Genomic DNA, 19,801 nt, shown 5'->3' with positions numbered 1-19,801 from the left:
ATTACAGAGATGATAAAACATATGACCGTGGACATGTTACTTAAACATCTTGTGCTCTCAGTTTAAAATGGAGGTTGAGGGCCCTTCCTGGTGGTGCAACGGGTTAGAGCACAGCACTAAGAAGCTATAACAGCCATTGCAGCAGGAGTGCAATCCCCAGCCAGGGAGGTGACCCAGATCCCCCCTGACTCATCCACTGCTCCCCTAAGCAGTGTACTTCATTGATCTGCTTGTTCTGCTCTCCACTGTTTCTGGTGAATTCTCTCACCCCAGTCTCTGGCCCTGCACCTCTGACCTGTACCCCAGTATACATAAATAAATATTTTAAAAAATAAGTAAAATGGAGATTGAGTATATTTCCTGTACAGTTGTCTCAATGCTCAAGTGAGCTAACAAATGGCAAGTTTTTGCCCAATGCCTGGAAGATCCTAATCAACATTAAAAGAACAGTTCATGTCACCTGTTAACCTTCCACCATCCATCCCACTGCCCCTTCTTTGAGCTCCCATACAGTAGTACAGCTAGAAGAATCTTATGCACATACTCGATGCTAATAATATACATTTTTTGCTAAGCAGGTGGATTTATTAATAAATGTCACCAGTTAAGTTGCAATTTCCAAGGGCAATCTTTCCAAAACCTTTGATATTCACAGCATATATGAAAATACAGTGTCAACCCTGCCTGGTGGCACAGTAGGTTAGAGGGCACTGAGAAGCTGGTCACGGCCACTTTAGTGCAAGTTCGATCCTGGCCCTGGAGGTGATCCATTGTTAGGGTACAACAGACCTCTCCTGTCTTACCTGCTGCTCCCCTCAGCAGTGTACACTTCATTAAGCTGCTTGTTCTGTTCCCTACTGCCTCTGGTGAATCCTCTCATCGCCCCTATGCCTCTGGCCTGTGCCCTAGTTCTATATGTATAAGTAAATAAAATCTTTAAAAAGAAAATATAATGTCTACAGAGAACAGCTAAAAAGATACTAAGTGACACTTGATTCCTGCCCTCAGAGAGTTTACAAGTGATTCTGAACTTGAGACATTTGGCAATAGGGTCTATTGTGCCAATGACTGATAACAATATATATTTAATACACATTTTCTCAACAATGTATATTAAATTATCAAATATTTTAAAGACATACAACCAATGTGTCTCATTTGCTAAGAAATCAAGAGTTTCGATATATTTCATGTTTCAATGAACCCTATAATTCTTACTAATTCTCCACATTAAAACAGCACAGGTCTCAGGTCTCCATAAATTGTGATAACAGGTACTGTTTGCTCTCTAGAGCACTAAAAGAGTCAAGTTGATACATGAAAGTATTGAAAGAATTTGGGTCATAAACAAATATGTAGCAAATCATTTTGTTTCCATTGAAAGTCTTTTCAAAGACTTTACCATTAAATACAGGATTACTGTTTAAATGTACTCTAGCGAAAACTACCATAATGAAATCATTACTATTTTAAAAATAGAAATCAAAACAAATCATCTAGTAGTTCACTTGTTCTTTTATTTAAAAGAATGTACAGAAATAAAGTGATTTGCTACACATTTGTTCATAACCAAACCCTTTCGTTAATTCCATGAGAAGATATATACCTATATTTCGCAACATCATGCAGACTACTGCATCCTAGTTCTTTTTTACAGGAGAATAAAAGCACATTGTGAAAATTTTTGGTTGTTTCTCTTATTTCTCTGTGAGTATGCAAATGGCAGGGGACTCAATAGTGAAGAACATCTAATTTAAGTTAATGAAGTTAGAGTAATAAATCAAACTATGTGTCAATAGTCTCCTTATCTTCATCAGAGAGAAAAGTGGTTTCCATTATCTTTACAATAGGCATAATACCATTCATACTGGCTATGTGCAAAGTAATCCATGCTTACTTATGCACAACAAATCCTTAAAATGTTCCTGAGTTTAAAAGAAAATAATGTTGAATTTATCATAGCCCAAGAACATTTAGCTTAAGAGAAATAGATTTTTTAATACTACGTGGAAATTTTGAAGATACCATTTATGAGCAAAGGTCTGTTACTTGCTATGTGACATACAGAAATCATGAGGCAAATGTCTATATGAGGCTGAATATTTTAAACTCTAAGAAATCTATTACAAAGGGCTATTGTTTCTGCTATGATTTCCAACTAGTTCTTCAACAGTTGAACTGTTTTGTTACCTACATCTCTCTAGTAAATGTTCCATTTCTTAACAAAACGCATTGGTTCTTTTAAAAACTAATATTTAAGGCAAGACGTTTGTTTTAAAAGAACCTGGCTACATACATAAAATACTTCCCTTAAAAACATCTTTAATGAGTGGGATAAATGTGAGCTTATCCTTTTAGCAGTCTAGCTGCACCCTCAATAACAAAACTGGTAAGTAATGTTTATTGTAGATTATTTGACAACTGTAGGATGCCATTACAGAGCCTTCTATAAGAGAAATGGAAACAGTTAATATTGTTTTAGGAAATAGAAACAAAATTTTGAAGCTGGTTATAGGGACCTCCACAGTAAATCTCTAAAACTATGTTGCCCTAAAAAGTGTGGTTTTAAACAAAGCTGGTAAATTGTCTATGAGAACAAAGTGCTGGGTAGAAAGAATATTTTCAATTCCTCCTAGCAGGATATTTTCAATTCTTCACAGAAAATAAACACTTCCAATTTCACACACTTACACTTGGAAAATGAAACAGAAGTTTCTATGTTGTTGTTGTGAAATAATATAAAATAAATTCCTCACGGAAAAATGTTGCTTTGCTCTCCATTCCTAACTAAGGGCTCTGGATGCAACTGCACCTATATCAAAAGCTAAACAAAGACTTGTCGTTGCCAACCCTGCATAAACCTCTCCACGTCCCCCAGTACGTCTGACTGATTCACAAGCTACAGTGACCTATGAAGTCTCTGTACTATAACCGAATACATGCGGCTGCCTTACAAAAACACTTCTTAAAAAAATACGTAGGTTTTTTAAAAAATGATTCTAATCTTATTTCCGAAAGCTGGCATCATCTTTCACTTAAAAGAAGGAAATATCCCATTGAAAAAGGGAGGCCACAAGAGAGCAGTTCAGTACTCTTCAGTCTTGAACTTTTCTTCCTGCAACTTCAAGAGAAATGCATCAGCCTCCACAGCAATGAAGAGCATCTACCCCTCAACTCACTGGAGAACTGAGGCCTAAGTCACTATGTCAAAGGTATAAATTATGGCCCAAAGACAGCTCCAGGCACTGCTGAGCTCGGAATTGCTTACTGAGCAACCATGTTGTTCCAAACAAACTAAATGCTTAAGAGGCTAAAGGGCAGTGGAGGCAATTATTGGAAGGAAATTTCTCACTAGGCCAGAAAGGAATAATTAAGTCTTTGCATGCTAAATCACATCACTGGGGTTAACAATGAAGTAATCAAGTGTAAATGGTGACAAAGCCCATCTATAGGACTCATGAAAGGAAATTAAAGTTGTGGGTAATCTACACTATTGTTGCTTAAATACCACAAAAATTAGTCCCTAAAACTTCATTCATTTATCCTCTCTTTATACAAATGTGTGTGCTTTTTGTGGGAGGCAAGAAATTGGTTAATCCAGCAATTAAGGCAAATATACTGAATCATCAGAAGTAAAACACCACTCAGCTACTAATTCACAGGCAGAGATCCAACATCATTCCCCATACCACTCAGACAGTACAAGCACTCAGGAATGAACTATACCCATAACAAGAGATGTATTTGACTCAAATGTAAAGCTAAAAACCACTTAAATGATTGACCTAGTGTGTACTCCATATATTACACACCTTCTATGCTTGCAAGACAGAGAATTCACACACACACACACACACAGAAACAGAGAAAGAGAGAGAGAGAGAGAGAGAGAGCTGAAGGGAGAGATACAGAGGGAAAGAGGGAAGCTGGGGAGAAAGATGGAGACACTCACATATCTCTCAACAATCACTCTATAATAAATAAAACCAGTTGTGCTCTGCAGGAGCAAAGTAATGTTGACCTGAGAATTAAAAGTATGGATTCAGACTTTGGTTCTGTAACCTCAGGTTAACATTCTACCACCGCCTAAACTGAATCTAAACTGATCTGGTATGTTTGTTTTTTGAAATAATCTAAGACTCACCAGAAAGAGTAGAGTTGTCAGGTAAACTTCACCCAGCTTTTCCCAATAGCAGCATCCGACATGACCATAATACATCAGTTAAACTAGAAAATTAACTTTGGTACCACCCCATCTACCATCAAGCATGTATTCATTATTACAATCATCATAAAGAAGTGCTCCATCACCACCCCCCAAAAGCATGGGCATATTATTCTATATGAAAAAACTAAAGACGTGTCTAGAACTAATACTTTCAATGCCTGGTGGCGCAACAGTTTTAATTCCTTGCAAGAAATCAACACAATTCCACAAACTCACTTCCACTTGGAAAATTAAAGAGAACTTTCCATACTCTTGTTGCTGTGAAACTAAAAATAAAACAGACTGTCACAGAGATGTTCTTTCATCTTCATTTGTGCTTGGAGTCTACAAATGCAACTATACTTATATTAAACATTAAGCAAAACAGATTTGTAATCATTGCTCCACTGCTCCTGCTGTCTTCTCATTTTAACCCCCAACACCACTGACATGTTCTCTATCACTTCCATTTTGTCATTTCTAGAGTGTGTTCAAGTGAATCACCTATATAGCTTCTTGAGACAGCCTCTTGTAATTCAGCATTCAAGACCTATTTGTGCTGTTCCATGAATCAAACATTTTTTTTATCATTGTGTAGTATTTCACTGTATCAATTCATCACTTTATTATGGCATGTTATTTTATTAACTTTATGTTTGAATTAAGTCCTTAGGGAATAGGTACTTACTAATTCTTGTTTTACTGTTGCTTAAAATGGTCTCATATTCCTACCAGAGACATTTTAGGAGGGTGGGGTGTGGAAATGGGATCACTAATGGTGCAAGGAGGGAAGTGCACTGGACTATGGTGATGGCACACGGGTGATTTGGTGATGGGAAGCCCACAGGGATCACTACTGAGATAGAAAAAGGCACAAGATGATGTAAAAATAAACTATTATATTATTTTTTAAAAAATAGTCTCATATTCCGGCCCTCCCTGGTGGCGCAGCGGGTTAAAGCACAGCACTGAGAATCTAAGACGGCTTCCGCAAGAGTTCGACTCCCGCCTGCCCCGGAGGCGACCACATGGTGTGGCAGACCTCTCCTGACCCGCCCGCTGCTCCCCTCAGCAGTGCATTTCGTCGATCTGCCTGTTCTGTTCCCCACTCTGTCTCTGGTGAAGCCTCTCACCCTCCACATCTCTGGCCTGTACCCCAGTTCTGTATGCATAAATAAATAAATCTTTAAAAAAAATAGTCTCATATTCCAATATTAATGGAAAAATCGTAAGCAGTAGTTACCTTAATAACTCCATTCAAGATTTCCCTGACTCCAGACTTAAATAGGGAGCCCCTTATCTTATTTTATCTTTCATGATAGTAGTTAATAATACCTGACCTTTTATGTATTTTTTGTATTTATTTTTTGATTGTCTATCAACAACCTTATGCCACTAATCCCTGCCAGTAAGTTTTATGAGGGCAGGGAAGTTGTCAGATACTGCATCCCTAGCATTGAGAAAGGCTCCTAAGACATGAAGCACTTAATATATGAATAACTCAGTGTTTTAAATACTATCTCAGCAATTATCAAAGTTGAAATACTATAAATTTCACGAATCATTATGAAAATAAGGCTCTCGAAAAATAGCATGAACTGATAGTTATTTGCATGAAAACTTTTGAATTCACCATCACACAATAACAATTTAACAAAGTATTGGGCCTAGGAGCCTCAGTAAAAGACAAGGAAATCTTATCGTCTGACAAGTTTATATCAAATAAAACAAGTGAAAAGTCTTATTAAATGTTAAAGATTTACACAGCCTAAGAAAAGTACATACATTCTGATGATGTGCTTCCTTCTGCTTTGTTTTGTCTTTAGCATATTGTAAGGTTATCAGTATATATACAAGTACATGTAACTGGATTTCTTCCCTGTTATATGGAAAATTTGAGCTAGGTCAACTGCTTTCTACCAATTTGTAACAAATGTGGACAAAGAAAGGAGGGAAGATCTGAAAAATATTAGCAAGAACTTGATGTGATAATTGATGCAAAATAATAAATAAGTGTAGAAACATTTAAGTGCAAATACACATCATTAAGGGAAATTACTTTTTGTTCCCCCAATGGAAACAAACTTTGATGAGGGCCTATAACACACACACACACAAGTTTTAGGACCATACATACGATCTTTAAGAATTATTTTTTTTTTACCAAGTTGTATTTTTTTTTAACATTTATTTTCATACATATTGTTAATTTGGGACAGTAGTTGATTTCTCCCCTCTACTACAGTGTAGTCTCTGGAGCTCTCCTGCCACAATAGCACCTGTGATACATCATTCTAGTAATTCGTGCTCTTCCCTTCCCTTTTTGCACCTCTCATCCTCCCCAAGATTAAGAAGCACTCAAAAATACATTCTACGGAACTGAGACCACTTCAAGCAGACCATAAAATGCTTAAAACTCTCCGGATCTAATTCTTCTCCTATACAATGATATAGTTCATGATATCAACCACAAGCACAATAAATGAATAACTACATCTACGAAGAGCACTAAAGGACATCTGTCATACAACCCACTCAGCCAGATAATTCTGATCTGATAAACCAAAATCCAACACTCATTCCCAAAACTTTATATGTTACTTGCCCTCCCTCTGTGGCTTTTCCACCCCTAGAAGAGAGAATAACAGCATGTACTTTAGAAAGTATTCAGGACTATTAAAATAGCTGATCTTGATAACATTTTTTATCAGAAGCATCTAAGTTAATCGCAAGATGGTGATGATGGTTTACATGAATGGCAAGACAGACCATAAACGAGCTCTTTCTAATGAAGAATGAAACTTACATGAAATCAAAAACAAAATATTTCTACAAGGCAATCTTAAAAAGCACCAAGCAAAGGACTGTTCAGGATGAGGTTAGCTATACAGATTCAATTAGGAACAGGCCAGCTGCTAAAGGAAAAGGCACATTGATCCAAATAGGAACCCATCTAGTCTGTAAAATATTAACAGCTTAATAAACATCAGTTCATACAATAAACAAACACAGTGTTCGAGTCAACTGAAGAGTACCAACTAAATTAATACCAAGTTGACTAAATAAAATGCGGGGGGGGGGGCAAAAGAAGGGGGGAGGATCATGGGTGATTCACTTTTACGCTGACTTCCCTATAAAAACATCTTCAACAGGAGAGGCAGGAAATTCCAGGGAGTGAAAGGGGGCAGCTATATGGAAACCATCATACTGCACACTCTGCTTTTTCATTTACTTCAGGGTTTTGGTTTCAAGCAGCACACTCAGAAAGGCAGTCCTTAGAAATAGGAAAGTGCCTATTCTAGAGGATCTGAGCCTGTACACAACCCTCATGAATTCCACAAAAGAAAGAAAAAGCAAGCCGAAATGATTCATACTTATTCTCACAACACAGAAAAACAGTAATGACATAGAAATTATATGAAGCTTTTAAAATGATGTACACAAAGCAGAGACGAAGGGAGAGATCTTTTTCATCATGCTGTGAATAAAAGATGATTTTTACATCCTAAATAGATGTTTGAATATTGGCTACTCTTAAACTGGGTCACAGCTTCTCTGCATCTACACATGTAGGTGTGTACAGGCTTTTCAGTACACTTTATTCTTGGTTCTGATGTGTCCCCTGTAATAAACAACCTGTAGCTTCTCCACATTTTGTTACTTCTTTTTAATTTTCCTCTTCTAATAAATTCTGTCAACCATGCAAACTACAAGATGGGCAAGCTGAAATAAGAATGCCTGAGCTTCACAGACCAATTATTCCCCACTCACTGGGATGTTTGAGCAACTTACCTAACCCTTCCAGTCTCAGTTTGCTCGGCTGTAAAATGGGAACCATGCCAAGGACCTATAATGATCTCTGAAGAAATTACAGTCAAAACGTGTTACATGCATAATACACAAATAAACCAGCTATTGCTCACCAGATTTCCATTTTTAAAAATTCAAACATGAACACAGCAATAATTCAAAGTTTATTTCATTGTAAGCAAAACATTCCACACTGACCATTTCTACATGAGTCCTTGGGGGGTTGCTGGGTATCAAAATAAGGGCTATGAACGCCATTCTTTTGAAAGTACTGACATTTAAAATAAGTTTATAACAGCTCCTGTTAGTACCACATTCACAACATCATGAAAATAATCTCTCACTTAGTCTCTGCTTTTTGTACATAATTTTAAAAGCTTTCATATCATATATCATAACATGCTGAGGCTTTAAGTAATTAGTGATATCAAACCTGACTACAGCTCTAAGACATTAAAATCCAGACCCACATTTTTCTTATTAACATATACTTACTCTATGACCCTGCAGCTCACGCTTAAGTTTTTATTATACAAATGAAATGAAAACTTAGATTCATACAAAATCTCTCTGTGATGTATGCCCAAAATGCAAAAGGCAAAAGTCCCTCAACTGAAGAATGGATAAATTGCAGCACATTCATTTAATGAAACACTCTTCAGCAGTAAAAGGGAATATTACATACTGACTCATAAGACAATCTGGTAGACTCTTGGTGTAGTCTTGTGCCTACATTCTGTTTCATTCCATTTATATGACATTTTGCTAAATGCAAAATGAGAGACCCAAGACTGTTAGGGAATAATAGTGGGGCCAGGGGTTGATGACAAAGTACACAAGGGGAGTGATTAGAATGTTGTAGATCTTGACACTGCTGGTGGTTATAGAACTGTACTTGAAAAAGGGTGAATTTTAAGTCGTGGGACCGTTTTCCCAATGAATTCATAGTAACAAAGGTCAGTTAAATTGTCAGTTAAAGGCAGGGGATGGAACAGACAAAATTAAATGAATTATTTAGGATAAAGCATATGGAGTCACATATAAAGTTATTTATATATACAGAACCATAAAACCTAATTATTTTTAAAATATGCTTTTCTAAGAGCCAACAAATTTAAAGTAAATCTATTATAATCAAGAACTGCAAAGGGAGTCACACTCATGAGAAAATGTAAAAGGCACTGATTTCTTTTCTTTTAGCACTGCTTTGCAGCTAGTGTTCGGTAATGATACCAAGACTCATCAGAATTATGTTCCAGATGAGATGAACTCAGAAATTGAAATAGTTAGCTATATCTGGGATAAAACAGGAGCCTACTTTCTTTTAACATAAATCATCAACTCCTGTCAAAACCATCTCCCATGTCTAGAAAATAGTGAAAGTAGAAATCAGGCCTGGATAACTTTGGGGTTTCAAAAGGACCCTGATGAAAATGTATGTCATTATTTCCTCTGCCAAAGTCATGAATCTTTTCATCTTTTGATATTGTAGGGCTGTGTGTTTTTGTTTTCTCTTGCTGAAATGCCACCTCAGCCAGGGAGGTAAATTCTTTTAACACGAAGATCTGGAAAAGACAGCACTTGATTTACCCCTCGATTACACACTTTTGGGCTTCTGTCACATCTGCTGAGGAGCCCTCACAATGTGGATTCAGACACCACAAAAGCAAAGCCATTTATGTGAGCCAAACCCAAACTAGTCTCATGCAGAAGACCAGTACTTTGCAATAGAAACCTCCAGGATCAGTGCTGCAGGGCCTGGCTGGTCTGAGAACAATCAATCCACCCCACTCTGTGGACTGTCAAGAAGATAAACATAAAGGCAGACAGTCCTCAGGCATCTTCTATTGGAAATCAAGCATCTGTTCCCAGCATGTACATCCATCAAAAAACACCATGTATCAAACCTGTAAAAACTGTCTTGTGCACACAAATACACACGCATACACATGCATGCACAGAAATTCATTTGCTGCAGTAATATGATTAAAGTACCCACCCTGGATGCAGGTAACACACAGAATTCAAACCGGTAGTAGATTTCCTTTCTACAAAATATAATGGGGCTTTGGAAAACACATTTGATTGCTAGCAGCAGAGCCTGTGGTTAGTGCTCAAACTCGCCAACCTACCATGAAGTGTGGAGCCTTCTGCATGCCCTCACAGCCCCAGACTGTTTGCAAAGGATAGGAATGAAATATTCCATATGTTTTCTTTGTCAGTGACATGGCTATTGAAAGCAAGGCCATGGTAGTCTCCCTGCTGAGGGACTGGGTCAAGCTATTCATGTGTAACCAGGCAGATGTCAAGATGGTAATGGGAAAAACATCTCAAACTTTTTTTTTTTTTTTTTTAAAGAAAGAGACCCAGGGTAGAAAGTGCACAACTGTATCTGAACTGCTTGGCCATCCTAAAGAGACTGTATGAGCACCGCTGCCTCCATTAACTGCTGTTCTGGCTGTGGAATTCACTTTCAAATCAGGTCTGAATGAAAACCCAGAAGACAGTTTTAAAGCTTCTGATGACTGTGCTCAGTAAGAATGTCATATCACTTTAGAAATATGGAAGAGTTTAACAAGAGGATTTTAGTTCTAAAATTACTTTTAAGATAATAAGCTTTTGTTTATCCACAAAATACATGCATTAGTTTCAAATGTAAAAAAGAAGAAGAAAGGATATACAGGTATCCAATAACCAGTAAAAACATCATTTCCAAAGTATATAAAAGAAAAACTTTCTTACATGTGAAAATTTCTAGGAAACAAAATAATGCAAAGAAACAACACACCTGAACCGTTGGTCCTGAGTCCATCTCCTCCCCTGAGCAGCGACCTGAGGAACCACTGGACACCCCTTATGTGAAGCTACTCATCAGTGTTGGGGTTCCAAACTCAGAAGTAGAAGTGACATTTCCCAAATAACTGTTTAAGCATTTATTAATGAAAATTCTCAGAGTTCCAGAGTCTGAGCATAGAAAATGCATCTCTAAAGGTCACACTGGCACTGTCTTAGAGACATTCATGTGAAGAGAACATGGGACTTCCTGTGAGGATAGCACCTTTCTAGCTGACCAGCTTTTGCAAGGAAACAATTCTAATTCATAGACCAAGGCCAGAGAAGGTGACTTGCCCCTGACCTGATCCTCCAGGGAGACTGGTACTCCTCTCCAAGTTTCCTTAGCCACTAAGAAGGTATCTTGGTGATGGGAAACACACGGAGATTACAACTGAGATGGGAAAAAAATGTACAAAATGATGTAAAAATAAACTATTATTAAAAAAAAAAAAGAATAAGGTATCTTGGAAAAACATCTATACTCCTCCTTCTATACTGGGACTTACCAGAGGAGGGACCTTTCTTCCATAACATGTTGCTTCCCCTGTGAAGATGACAGCAGGTTTTGAACCTGATAAGCAATTTTCATCAGAACCGTTAGCTATTCCCCAAGGAAATGACAGTCAGTCAGATCTGGGCTATCATTCAAAGAGGTGATGCTAAAGTGTTTGCTGCCCATGACCCATGAGGTGGTACAATCAGGCTACTAACTTGAGCAGATGGAAAAGCCAGTGCCCAAAGTGTGCGTGTGACCAAGCCCAAGTGCACAGGTTTAGGAACTCAGAGGACTTACTTGATCTCCATGTCTACTCTCAAAACCCATCTTTGAAGGTTTATTAAAAAAAATATATATATATGCCTAAAAAGAACATTGCTGAGAGCAAAAATGACATAAAAAGCTGATGACATGACCATGGACTCAAAGAGACCTTGGAAAGCAAGAAAGCCAATAAGAACATTTTCCTTTGGGACAAAGATAGAAAAATATTAAGATTAAAAAAAAAAGGAATCAATCAAAGAGATTAAGTACTTTAGTAATACTTTAGAGAAAATGAAAACTGGGTTATGATAAACGGTTAAATACCATAACACATAATTATTTAAAACTTGACACTTAAGGGCCCTCCCTGGTGGTGCAACAGGTTACAACACAGCTCTACAGAGCTATCTGCAGCCACTGCAAGCAAGAGTTTGATCCTTAGCCAGGGAGGGGACCCACAGTGTGGCAGACCTTGCCCTTACCTGTCCCGTCTGCTGCTCCCCCTTACCAGTGTATTTCAGTAGATCTGCCTGTCCTATTCTCCATTCTGTCTCTGGTGAATCCTCTCACACACACACACACATACCACTCCCCTCTCCACCTGTGGCATGTACCCCCCAGTTCTTGTATGCATAAATAAATACATTTTATTAAAATTATTTTATTAAAAAATTGACACTTAAAAATGAGATGTAGTCAACTCAGTTAATATTTCCTTCTTAACACTGATCAAATTATGAGAATTCTGTATGTGCTTCAATTTATATGAAATAAGGAAAGCTGAAAAAGATCCACAGGACAATGAACACATTTGGAAAATGCAAAGACTGAATTAATTTAGTGCCTAAAACAGAGGAGCACACGAACTATGTTCCTCAAGAACACACGAAACCTAAATTTGAGTTAACATTATTTGCTTTCTCTTCCCTAGCCTACCCCAACCCCTACCAAAAAGCAGATAGACTTTAGAAAAAAGTTCCTAAGATATGATTCGAGAAATAGTGATCTTTGGGGCACTCTTTGGAGAATTCTCCCAGCAAGACAACATGGTCTCTTCTCTTCGAAGAAAAATCCAGTTGGCCAAGCCCTCCTCCTATTCGCCATAGTTTCTCCAAGTGCCTCTGGGTGTGAAATTTACCCTTTAGAAAATGGGGAAAACCCAGAAGCTAATCAATCCCTACAGTTTCAGAGAAAAGACTGCCAACTTGAGGCATGCCTTTAGTCCTATATCTTCAAAACAAGTAGTGTGGAATGAGATTTATGAGAGGGAGAATGATAACTTCCATCTCCCTTCTTAGGAAAATAGCTCAAATGATCAAGTTCTTTAGGGGAAGCTTCAAGGTGATCACTTGTACTGAGTGACTCAGAGATTTATAAGAAGCAGGGTGCAGGGACACCCCACAGCCTAAGGGGAACAGAGCCGTCAGACCTGAAGCAATCCCAGGCACATTTCTTAGCTGTGTCTCAGTTGCAAGGTAAAGGCTCCATCTCCCTGTCAAATTTATGGCATTGCCCTACTTAGGTGGGGATATTTCCCCAAATAGAACTTTAAAAATATATGGGAATGGGGAGAATCCGATGCATGATGCTTCTGGATACCAAGTTCTAATACCTGATTCAAATATCAACAATATTTTGTTGCTAGGATGCATTGAGATTTTCATTCTTTCAATGGTCAACTTTATATTTAAAACTTTATTTTATAAAAGGCTATATTTTCCTCCTGTAAAAAATAGAGAAAGAAAATAACTTAGGGGGCTTTGGACAGCATTTGACTTCTCTTGAACTAGAATACTTAAATAAAAATTCTCTATGAAGGATAAAGAACAACTACATATCTTGCTATATATTAAGTCTGCTCTCACCACACATGCTTTCTCACTAGCACAGACAACAGTAGGGCCTGGACTCTAGACATACACCCAGTCTTGGCCCAGCTGCCTCCCAAAATATCTATGGCTTACATGTCCATACAAGGAGATTCTTATATTCTTTTGGGTCAACATAATGCCACAAAGGGGGCAGGGATTTTCAATGAGTTTCCCATGAGGCCTTTAGTACACAAAGCTAAGAGAATGACAACAATATACATACTTTTAAATGTTTGTTTCTTGGACCTAGACTGTCAGGAAGGCATTCCTGAATCCAATCACTTGCATCTAAAATAAGAAATGCATAATGCCTCAGGGGAGAGCCCAACGGTACCTTTTTTTTCTTTTTGACAATTCAAATATGTAATGGTATCAAAACATGCTTCAGATACTAAAAACAACCACCCAAACATGAAATCTCCACGGCCTGTACAGACACAGAACACTGCAGTACATTTTAAGAAAGTGGCTAAAAATAGTCCCAGTCCTATACAAAGTTTAATAACAAGTATCTCTCTGTGGGTGGCGAACACGAGTGTACTACTGCACCTTGACATTTAAAGGGGCATTTGAGTAGGAACATGCTAAAGTCTTTAGAAAGTTGAAAGGTTATTCAATGAACACAAACTATAAAATCATGCTCACACTGATTCCTAGATTCTCCCAATGTCGGGCAATAGAGTTGATACCTGGTCCCCAGTGCTTAAAAGCACAAAAGAAATGTCGAGAAAGGCAGCTATTGTTTTAGAGCACTCACTTGCTAACTGCCTTCGATTTTTTTTTTCTTCACTCAAAGAATTTTAAATTAGAGCTTATTATTACCCTGAAATGTTTGAAAAATACACTGAACAAAGTTGGGAAAGGAAACATGCTCCATATTCTTTTACATGCAGCTTGAAAACAAGTTTTGAGCACTGCCCAAAACCAAAACGTGCATGAGGCAGTGGAAGTGCAAGCTGGAGACCACATTTCTAAGGCCAAATCCTTGAAATCGGTTTTAAAAATTATAAGTGCAAAGCTGGCTTACCAAGAACACTCTCAGTTACATTAGTTATGTTTCTCACAGTTAAAGACACACTGGCTGTTTAGCCAGGTAAAACAACATCTTGTGCTTTATGGAAGTTTAGCTTTCTATATATAGAAAGAGTCTTAGAAAAATTCCAGTGAATCACCAAGTGATTCTTACAACTCAATATTCTAGACAGTTTGGAAAAAAAAAAAAAAAAAAGAAAGCCATGAGAGATATTATTAGCCATGATCTAGTCCAGTATCAATTTATTATTGATAAGAAAAATGGGGATGAAAGGATATGCACAAGCAAGGAGACCAGAAACTAAAATCCAGACTTGTCAGTACTTTCCACTATTATAAAGATGATTAAAATAAGAATTTGAGAGATAGACTGACATAGGCCAAGAAAATGCCTAAACTTGCCTGGATCCACCTACCAGCACAGAACTTTGATCTTCCCTAACAGATTAAGTTGTCAAAAGCTACCTTACTATTCTAACGTTAAGAGCCAAGTGCCTGGACGTTAAATGTTTGTGATACCATAAGTGTCATTAGCATTTAGTTTAACTGGAAATCATAAAATACTGGAAGCCCTAAGAACCCTAACATGAGAGAATGCTTGATTCAAGTCCCAAGGACAGTTTATGACACCAGCACATTGTTGCCTTGAGAGGCACCAAGTTCTCCATTTGGCAGATTATTCCAGTGGAGCTGGACAACTGGAGAAGTTTCCTGGATGGTGAGAGTCTACAATTTAGACACCTAACTGAAGACAACAGAGAAGAGCTGAGAAATGCATACAAACCCTCAGAATCAAACTAAATAGAGAACTCTTGCCAGTAGGAGTTGTTTACTTCCTTGTTTTACAGGTGAAGAAGGAAGCCCTGAAAGATTAAGTGTGTCATCCACTCAAGGTCACTGGTGGACTTATTGACAGATCTGGAAGCTAATGCTCCGTGTTCTTAGGAGAATGCGCTTTCCTTTCTGGCATTTTAAGAAAACCTTAGGGTTCAGTGATTTGTAAAATAAAAAGCTCTACTTAAAGATGTCTATAGGGTGGCCTTGTTCAAAACAAAGTTCCTATGTATGGAATACACACTACAAAAACTAACACTGAGATTTTATAGATAGTAATTCAAAAACGAGATAGCCAAAATCTCCCATCAAAAAGGTATTATAACCCTTTAGCTATTGTTTTATTGACTTGCCAAGAAATATGGTGGATTGGGGGAAAAAACATAGGAGAATACTTCAAAACGATGTCATAAAAAAAAAAAAGAGAAGTGTTTGGTATAATGAAAAAATATACCTAGGGAACACTATGAGCTGCTGCCTTCAAAAGGAGAAGAAAAAGGAACAGACTATTAAAAAAAAAAAAAAATTCAAAGCCCCTCAGGTAAGCATCAGTTCTATGCAGAAAGCTCGATAACCTGCCACAGGATATACTCACAGTGAAGGCTAGAGAGATTAGGATAATTATATGGAAGTGAGGACATTGAGTAACTTTTTGTACAGTATCCAAATTACTGAAACAGAGTGATTTTATTTTCCAAGTCTTAAGCCATACCCACAGGAAACAAGCAAGGCTATTCTACCCCAGCAAAGCGCCTTAGCTAGTCATGCATTCTGCAACAAGTCTCCATGGCAAATTTCCTAACACACACTTCTAAACACAAAGAACTCCTCCTCCAAGCCAATGGTAAGAAATAGGCTTGTGCAACTTCAACTGGAGGATATTCTGCTGCTCCTGGCATCTCCGTAGGAGAGACTCAGAACATTATGGCCACCTTGCTGTTCCAAAACTATGTCTGAATTATCAAAGTAGGTAGAGAACTTCTGGAAGCTCTAAACAGCCTTGGCCATAACCTAGTAAATCCAATTCATTTTTCAGATGAGGAAACTGTCACTAAAAAAAAAAATGTAGAATGACATGCCCAAGGCCACACCATTACTTACTGCCTCCCTGAAGCCACATATCTTAAGACTTAAAAAAGATCTAATCTGGGATGTGGAAACTTGCCACCTGCTTTGGGTTGCAGGTCTGCAGTTCCCAACTTTATGGGGCCCACACACAGACCAAAGGACACGTGTCCACCACAGCATCACGTCACATTTTCACATCATGAAATGCAAATAAGGGTGACCTTAGAACCATCGCTATAGCAATAACCTTGAATCCTTCTGATAATGTAAACGGTAAGATCTTAATACCAGTCAGTAAGGTTACTTCCTTTAAAACACCTCAGGGTCAGTTGTGGTAAATCAGTGCATTGTGGCACAGGATTGGAACCGCTGTTGCAAAATATAAATAATCACTACAGGTGCAGCAAATGGTGTGAACATGGGAACAGTCAACAAAAATGAGGATTCAATCTGCCTCTGCCCCCAGACTCGGACAGAGCAGCTTTCAGCAGGCAAAAGGCACTGTTGGAGTGAACAAGTTTAAACAAGCCTGCAGGAGAGGAAGCAGGTATCCTCTCTGGGGCCTTCTCAGATCTGGACAAAAGACTAGATGGGAGAATGCTGAATATGGCAATCTGTGTGGGAACATCTCATTTCTAAACCCCAGTTCTGCCCCTCTTATATTTACTGCAACCTTTGACGCAGATTCTTCATATCAGGCTCTCTAGACTCCAAGATGAGTGAAAGAAAGTTTAGTTCTGTCAGCCTTGGACTCTCCAGTGAGGGGTGTATCCTGGGAGAGGTAAAGGTAATATGCCAAAGATACTATACCACAAAAATAAAAACTTTGATTCACCTTTTTCATCCCTATTTTTGTGTTTGTTATTTGGGTGTAAGGCCCTGGTATTCATACTCCAGATTAGGAACTGGTGGTTTAGGACTGTGGATGTAGGCATAAATCTTTAACCATGGCTCACTCTAGCAAGGATGGGAGAGCAAATCAGAAGTACTCAAAAAAGACCCAGAGTGATCTCCAGGCTTCTTCTGGACAGCCAGCCACTGACAATCTAATCCCACAGTGCCTACCCCGCCTCTGAAAGTCCACAGGGCTTGTGAGCTAGTTTCTGAAAATGCAAATACACTGCCCTTGGAATGCCCTTTGATAGGTATAATACACACTTTTGAGGGTGAAATGAAGGATATTAGGGTGAAATAAAGAGTTTTCAGGGTGCATAATCTACTTGTAGGTCACAAAAGGAAGCCAGGTATTTTGTATAATACACATTTTGAGGGTGAAATGATGGAATATTAGGGTGAAATAAAGTTTTCAGGGTGCATAGTCTATCTGTAGGTCACAAAAGGAAGCCAGGCATTCCCCATCGCAAACCTGGTTCAGTAGATGCTGAGATGATGCTAGTTTGGGCAATGGAATCTGGACCGGTGCCCATTCTTTTTTCTGTTCCCCAAAGCATGAGCAGCAACTCCTGTAAGGCTCAAGGTTGGGAATATAGCATTTCACTACTTCTGGTGAGTTCTAAAGGAAGATGCCCCATGTTCCACAGAGGAACGTGCTCTCATAAAAATGGGTTATTTCTTTGTGGTTTTAGGTACTAATGTAAAACAGCCCTTTTCCTTATAGGGCAAGTCTACTTATTAAAACTTGAGGGCTGTGCTAAACAAGCTCTTTCCAACTGGTTAAAGTAATAAAAGCATGCTTTTCTATATCAGAATAGCTTGACTTAAGTTTCAGGTAGACACCTCCCCTGTGTGAATTCCCTAGAAGTTTTAAGAGGACACGTAGAAAGTAAGAGACCCAGATCCTCTACCCAGGTTTCTTCATTCCTTCACTTCCTTCCACTTCCACTCCCCTTTCCCACTTAATGCACCTTGGGGGTCAAAAATAGTAAATTTCAGTATACTGAACGATATAAACTGGGGGTAGGGGTTGGGGAGGGGGAAGTGAACTGCAGCATGAGGAGTCTGGACGCCAATGAAAGAAAGATTGCAAGGCCAAAGGAAACCTCAGGGGCAGGTGACAAGCAGAACGCCTCCCACCACCCACCTGGAAACAGCAATGTTCTCCACCTGCAGGGAAAGCATTTTTCTCCACAGGCTCTGTTACACCTTTAAAACTGTTTATTCCTGAGAGGTAACTTTCAGTAGCTATAAGGTAAAAGGAAATTCCCTTTACCCAAGGGCCTCTCCGAAGGCTTTTTCCTCTCCAACAGTTCTTTCATTGCCTTTGATTTAATCATCATTCAGATGGCCACACAGCACCAGAAGGAAGAACAAGAGCATATACCAAGCCTTGTACTAAATACATATTTTTTCTTTATTGGTAGCATTTGCCAACTCCAATTCCAACAACTATTTCAGATTCTTCTTCTTTCCTGAAGGGACTGTCTAAACTCTCAGGTACCTGTTTGAGCAACAAGATTCTGGAAGTCAGAACCAGCTCCAACACTAGCCAGCTCAAAAGCAAATTTCCGCTGGTTAAGGTAAGGCAGAAAATTCCTGCCCACCTTTCTCCCTGGGCAGAGCATACGCTCTGTAACTTTGAATTTCTTCCAGCATCCTCAAATTCTGGTCAGCATTCCTTCTTTAAAAGGCCTTGTTGGGTAAGAAGAGTATTTTCACTAAGAGAAACCTGTAATTTCCCTCCCCCCTCCCTTGTTTTGCCGGCTTTCTTGCGTGCCCCTGAAGCCTGGGCGTTAGCTGGTGAGTCCAGGGAGGCACTGGACCGAGTTGCCAGATCGCTGTACCGGGATAGGCCCGTGCTTTTTCCTGATTAAGGTACAGGTGTTTCTTCTCCCCACATGCTGGAACCCAGAAAGCTCCAGGTGCTTCCCCATGAAACGAACGTGCCTTGGTGTGCAGGCGCCCTCACCCCCTCACCCCACCCCCTACCTCCCCACCCCCGGCCAGTTGCAAAGGTCTTGCCAAGTGAGATGGGGGCCCGCGTGAGAAGGGAAGGTCGCGTATAAAGGCTGCCAGGGACAAACACTTCCAGATTCACACTCTTCCTTGGCCGAACACCCATTTGGGAGTTGGGGGGTGGGAGACGCGCTGGGTTAGTGCCCCCCGAGTCTAGAGAAAAGAGCGACTCACGGGTCTGACTCAGAGTGGCAAAGTTTGGCAAGCCCGCGGCGCGGGAGTGGGTACCAAGCACCCAGACACACAGGTGACCGGCGCCCCCCTCCTCGCGGCACTGGGGGTTGGGGAAGGCTTGACCACCGGCTCCGCCCCCCTCCACTTCCCCTCCGCGCCCCCCACCCGCCGACCCCGCGCCGCCCGCACTCACAGCGCAAGGGTGAAGGCGCTCAGCCCCTCAGGCACGGCAGTCAGCCCCTTCCCGGAGCAGTCCACCCGACGGTCGCCGTCGCAGCTGCAGGGCGCCGCGCAGAG

At 39.5% G+C, this 19,801-nt stretch overlaps 1 protein-coding gene across 1 annotated transcript in view; it reads right to left on the bottom strand.

The window, feature by feature from the left end:
• LGR4 (leucine-rich repeat containing G protein-coupled receptor 4) overlaps positions 1 to 19,801 on the bottom strand; it is a 103,283-nt gene that overhangs the window by 82,321 nt on the left and 1,161 nt on the right. The window contains exon 3 of the mRNA XM_012725189.1: positions 19,698 to 19,800. Coding sequence (XP_012580643.1) covers positions 19,698 to 19,800 — 103 coding nt within the window. The remainder of the gene's footprint in view (positions 1 to 19,697; position 19,801) is intronic.

This window comes from Condylura cristata, unplaced genomic scaffold (genome assembly GCF_000260355.1).
Source record: "Condylura cristata isolate star-nosed mole 26May11 unplaced genomic scaffold, ConCri1.0 scaffold00015, whole genome shotgun sequence".
Taxonomy (NCBI): Eukaryota; Metazoa; Chordata; class Mammalia; order Eulipotyphla; family Talpidae; genus Condylura; species Condylura cristata.
Note: the sequence above shows the minus strand (reverse complement) of the source record. Positions and strands in the feature narration are given on the sequence as shown.